The sequence below is a fragment of the Lonchura striata genome, chromosome 8 (genome assembly GCF_050655825.1).
Source record: "Lonchura striata isolate lonStrDom1 chromosome 8, ASM5065582v1, whole genome shotgun sequence".
Classification (NCBI taxonomy): Eukaryota; Metazoa; Chordata; class Aves; order Passeriformes; family Estrildidae; genus Lonchura; species Lonchura striata.
Window position 1 is genome coordinate 31,968,807 of NC_140710.1, and position 6,000 is coordinate 31,974,806.

The 6,000-nt window shown below is 45.0% G+C and overlaps 1 protein-coding gene across 6 annotated transcripts in view; it reads left to right on the forward strand.

Annotated features, from left to right (window-relative positions):
* The window catches only part of TEDC1 (tubulin epsilon and delta complex 1), a 68,819-nt gene extending 63,842 nt beyond the window's left edge, over positions 1-4,977 (forward strand). For all 6 annotated transcript variants that reach the window (XM_085586898.1, XM_085586899.1, XM_085586901.1 and 3 more), the window contains one exon: positions 3,739-4,977. In XM_085586898.1, the coding sequence (XP_085443024.1) occupies positions 3,739-4,092 (354 nt within the window). In that variant the 3' untranslated portion in view covers positions 4,093-4,977. The remainder of the gene's footprint in view (positions 1-3,738) is intronic.
* The last annotated feature ends 1,023 nt before the right edge of the window (positions 4,978-6,000 follow it).

Genomic DNA, 6,000 nt, shown 5'->3' on the forward strand with positions numbered 1-6,000 from the left:
GACAGCCCAGGCTAGCTGTCACTTTGGTCCCTTTTCAGTCTGATCCCAGATGCAACTGCTCCCTGCAGCTCCACTGGTTTGTTGGCTTCTTCTTAGAATATCTAAGTTATTGAAGTTTTCCTGTTAGCTTTTCGTTCCTAATACCTTTTGAAGGGTGAAGTTATCTAAAGGAAATAAAGTTATCTGGGCTCAGGGCAGTTTGGCCACTGTCCTGTCCCAAAGAGCAGCCATGAAATGAAGAGCTGGGAAGGGAGAAGCCAATCCTCTGCAGAGCAGGGTATGTGTCAGTTTGAAGATGCTGATTCTTCATCATCTGATTCCCTCTGTGTTTGGAGTGGAGTTTCTCAAAGTGCACCGGGTCCCTTTGGGATGAGGATGGTTCTGTACAAGTGGAAAAGATTATTATAATGCTGTTGTATTTATTTGGAGAGGATGTGCAGCAGTTTTCAGACAGCACTACACACCTAATTGGGAATTCAAATTCCAGCTGGTAGATTGAGGCTGAAAGGCAGAGCTGTGGGATGGAAACGGGCAGGCACAAATTGCTGAGACTCCTAATCTTTTACAAGATGTTTGTTTAATACAAAGTGGTCTATTGAGATTGTTTTGCAGAGTAGAATAATCAGTGTGCTGACTAATGGGAGACAGCAAGCTGTTAAAGAGCATCAATTAACCATACAGGAGGAGATTATTGACTATTTTCACAAGCATTCAGGATGTGAAGAGTAAAGGATATTGCTTGAAGGTAACCCTCGGAGATTTTTAGCAGTTGAAATCTATAAACTGCAACAAAGGTACCTGTGGCCATACATATGTTTGCAGAGCCTTCCAAGAAGAACAGAACTGGGAGTTAGCTTTCCAGTTCCAGATTGTGCTGATAAGAAATAAATGCTTTCCTGAACTTGTTATCTTATTTAATACTGATAATTTAAAAAATTTCCCCTCTTCGGTTTATCTAATTTTATCTCAGGAAACACTGCTGCTCTTTATAGAAGATGGCATGAGCAGCATCCTTCTGATACTGGGGTGAGATTCTGTTATTCTTCTGTTTCCCTGGCTCCAGGGCTCTTGTCCCTGCAGCTGCTCCTGCTTCCCTGTAGTAATTCCAATCCCTGCTGTGGGTTAGAGCTCGATGCACTCAGTGCTGAGAGGAGCACTCTTCCTCTCCATCATGTGCCTTGCTTAATGGATAATAAAATTCTCCAGTTTTGACTGGTGGAAAGTATGAAAACCTATGTTTCATTAAGAATGCTTTTATACAACCTTACTGTGCTTCTGCTGGAGTTTAATGTGAAAAATAAATAACATCTTGTGGGCTCTGTTTACTGAGTGATGTTGTTGTTTGTAACTGATGGGAAATTTTTCCCATCCTGGATTCCAATGTTAAATCCACTTTGTGCAAGCATCATTTTCCATTTATTCATTGGCTGTGTGGAGACCAGATAACACTGAATTTATTTTTTCAGTTTTGTTCCTTTTGAAGTGGTGTTAGAGGATTGCACCTCAGTTATTCTTACAGCCAGCAGCAAGAGATGTCCCTGGGATTCCTTGGGGATTATGATAAAGAGGGACCCCTGGTTCTTAGACAAGGACAAAGATAGATGTCTCTCAGCTTCAATTCTCTGTTCAAATGCCTTAATCAACAGAGGTCTCCTTTAACAGATGGTTCTGCATCGATAAAGCTTTTAATGTGTTAGTAAAAATTCAGAGAAATTTACTCCTTTTCTGATTTGATTGATTTTCTTAATCTTCTTTAAGCCGAGGCTGAGGGCTGAGAATAACTCATCAGAAGACTATGGAGAGGATTAATTACTTGGCTGCAAAACTCATGAAGATATTCTGAAGGAGGATGTGGGAAGAGTGAGCGAAGCCCTGGTGAAGTTGGTGTCAGCGGAGGAATTACTGTGACTGCAGCTGTCACACATGCAGTGTTGCACTGTCAGAGAGGGCAGACTGATCCCCTGCATGTCACACCCTTCTGAACTTGTTTCAGTAATAAAACCTTCCCCCCTGATCTGGGGGATAAAAATCCTTTTCTTGTCACAGACAGCAGCTGGTCTGACCCTAAGCAGCTGTAGCTCGACAGGGGGAAATGCTGCAGGTGCTTCACTACCTTCGGACTCTTGTCCTTGCAGCTGGGGCTGCTTTGAGCTCTGCCTGATCTCTGATGCTTCAGAGAACTGCCAAAATAGCCCTGACTTTACAGGGAACTTGTCAAAGCTGTGATGTCTGATGTACCGATATCTTAATGCAGATCTGCAGATTTAAAACCCCAAGGAGTTGTTCAGCTTCACCCACGGGCAGGAAGGGGAGGGGTTGCAGAGCAATTTCAAGGCTGGAAGGGGTATCATTAGCACTGAGCTTGACCTGAGCTGAGCTTTGGCCAAAGGATTCATCCCTGGAGCTGCATTGAAGCATTTCATGGTTCATTATCCTCACAGTAGGAAACATTGACTTACTCTGAAGCTGAATATCTTAACTCGAATTTTGATCTTCTTATGGCTTTGTCAGCAAAGTCTGAACTTGACCACCTTTTTTCCCACTTCCTTTTAGGAAGTAAAACAAACTGCGTGTCCGTCTCCATGAATGGAATATTTAGAACTCTCTAAGTTTCAAATTCTATGGTTTGTTTTCTGGCTGTGGGTCACTGGATGCCCTGCCTGTGAATCCTACTCTCTGTTTCCTTGTGGATTTTTGAGGCACAAACTCCAGAGCTGTGCACAAGTCCCAGGAGAGCTCTGGGATTTATGCAGGTTGCCAAGGCAGCTTTGGGAAACTTTGCTGCTTTTTGACTGAGTTGATTTGGCAGCTTTTTGCCATAGCAGAAACAGAAAATCCCATTGGGCCAAGAACCATTTCCCTGAAGGCCTTAGCAGGGTGTCTCTTTTACAGATGTTTCCCCACTGACAAGTGCATTTTGAGATGAGTCACTGAATTCATATTTAATCCACTAGTAAAATTGGCAAGGCAATTACCATCTTGCAAGTTCTTTAAATCAAATTGTTAGGGAACATTAAATCAAATGCTTTGAAAAAATCCCAGTATATACAATTGCTTTTATAATCTAGACTGTGATGCTGTCACAAGAAAAGCTTTTATTTTATTGGGGTTTGTTTCCAGTGAAAGTGTGCTGCCTGGTACTCATTTTGGTCTTGGCCTCTGCTTGACTGTGCTCCATTATTTTCCTTTTATTAATTGTTACCTGATAATGAGGACCGAGAATTAAGGAATTGCTTGCTTACAGTTGTCACCCCTACTTCTCAGCATTGCCAAGTGCAGGAAACATTTGTAAACCGAAATAATGCTGTTGTTCATGAGGCAGTTAATCTGTTATGACAACCTGGTGGCTCACAGCACAACAGGGATGCAGGTGACTGCTGGGTCTCCCTTTTTGCTGTGTGTGTCTTGCTCTGAAGCCACCCCACGCACTCCCCAGTGAGAGGGGAGAATGCAGAGGCCTCGTGTGTAAATCATCACCGGAGGGGCTGCTGGACTGGGAATCTGCAAACCAGGGACTACAGTGGCTCTCTGGGCACTGAGGCTGCTGCCTGGCTGAAAGCACACGATGGCTTAATTCAGTTTGCTCTGCCACACGCTTTAGTTACACTCACAGCTGGCTCCTCTTTTCAGTATGTGCTAGTCCAAACGTGAGGTTTTGTGTTGTTTCCTGGGGGGAGGATTTCTTTCACACAAATGTGCCCTACTCTTCCCTTCCTGGTTTTTTTCTTCCCTCTACAGGTGGCAACAAGAGAAGAACTACAGAAGGAGAGGTTCTCTGCCACTGCTAGAAAGATACAGGAAAGCACTGAAGTAAAACTGAGAGGTCTCACATCCATCTGTGCTCCAAAGAACAAGATGCATGGTTTGTGCAGGCTGGTGCTGAGGAGCAAACATCCTGCTGGCAGAACGGGCTTTGGTCAGTGTGGGTCCAAGGAGGCTGTTGCAGCTGTCAGTGCTGCAGAGGTGATCACAGAGCTGCAGGTGAGAGAGGCCAGCCTGCAGAGAGAGCTGCAGCAGCTGCGGCAGCAGTGCAGGCACAGGCTGGATGGAATTGCAGATGGCTTGGAGGGAGTGATTTGTATCTCCCCTTGAAGAGAGAAACCTGGGCTGGGAAAAGCAAGGGAGTAGAGTGGCTTGGTCATGTTCTGCAGCCTGGCATGGGGGACTGTGAGCTGAGGAACCAAATCTAATTTCTAATTCTTTAGCCTGGGAATCATAACTTGCTACTGCTTGTGAGTTGTACTGGGGCCACAGCCTCAGTGCTCTCTCTGCAGCCCCTTTATTGCTAACCCTGCCAATTAAATTCTGCATTAGGCCTTGGTGAGAGTGTGCATAAATCTCCCTTTTATCTTCTGGATTTCTAGTTCTTCTGCCAAGTCCTGGGCTCTTTCACAGTGCTCAGCTGCGAGGCACGGCGTACATCGAGGCTGTGCATTGAAGTACTGATTGCATTCAATACTTTCCAGCAATTGGAAGAGTTCATTAGTCAGAAAAATCCAAGTATTGGAGAACATGAAAAATACCAAGGCTTAGAGAGACTGGAAATATTCAGGAGTGTGTTGTTTTAATTCAGCTGCTCAGAGTATTTGTGGCAGCTATAATGTAGTCGCAATAAAGAAAAACAAATGCCTAATAATAAATAAAGCACTGCACTGATTTCATTTACTGGTGTGGTGCACTTGAAGTAATTGGGTTCTCAAAGAGAACAAACTAGAAACCCTTTCCATCAGGTTATGAGTCACAATGAGATGGATAACTTACAGACCTGCTATAGGAAGTGTCTGTGATACAGAAATACAGCCTTAACTTCCAAGCCTGAGGAGTCTCCAAGCTCTGCCTCTGAAGATGTCTTCCCTTGGAACAGTGAAATGCTTTTCCTTTGGCCTTAATTTCCTACCCTTTTCTGGTTTGCTTTTGCCAAGGAATATTTTTGTGTTCTAGTTGTACACTTTGAGGAATAAATAATATTTAAAGAAACCAGTCTGGATTTCATTTGTGAATTGCCATGAACAGTGGGATTTCTTTTGTCTGGGGAAGCAGCCCCTTGGGAGCAGGGTGTTTGTGTGTGTTGTGCAAAGCTGTCAGTCACAACCAGTGTTCCTGCTGGCAGCTGGCACTGGGAGTGACACACAGTCATGGAGCAGAAAAACCCTGTGGGACTGGCAAGATCCATGTCTGGAGCAGGTGGCCCAGGCTGCTGCTCCTGGAGGAATCTCCATGGCTTTGAAAAGCCAATCCACACCACTCTGCTTTCCAAACCATCTCTGTAGGTGCAGGGTACCTGTTTCAGGCTGGTACAACTTAGGGCAGGTGTTGGCTCCAAGACTGCAGACATTGAATGCACAAGAGGACTCATTCAGACAGGTTTCATAGAAAATTATTCATGAATGGGAGAGAAGCAGTATATCCCAGAACGAACAAGAATGTCAGCACCAGTCTTTCTCTCTCTTTGAGTATTTTATATCCTCCTTTAGCTTTTATACAAGGAAATTTTCATACTGCATCACACTTAAGTTTAAAATGTTGCCCTCAAAAGATTTTCTCCTGGGATATTCCACAGAGAAGAGTGGGCAAATATTCTTGAGCATGGCAAGAGCCCTCAGATTCAAGTGCAGGTCTAGCTCATGCCCTGCTGTGGCTTCTCAGTGCTGGATGCCAGGATTTATTATCCTGCTGTGCACTGAACCTGACAGGAGTCATTTGGGGATGACTGATTTCCTGGGATCAGCCCTTTGTCACCACACACACAGTGTCCAGCCAAGGGTCCCCTGCAGAGACTGCAGCTGGCAGCACCGTGCCCCTGCTGGACCCTGAAGAAGTGGTTTTTCCTCAGGTCAAGGATGGCAGTGCTCAGTGTGTGTACAATGTGTGTGTGATGTGCAGAAGTGCCCACAGTGACTGGCACAAGCCACTCTGCTGGAGTGGCCACACAGGAGCTGCCAGGAGAGCCGGTGGGCTGGAGCTGGAGCTGGAGCTGCTTGTCCTGGAGTGTCCATCAAG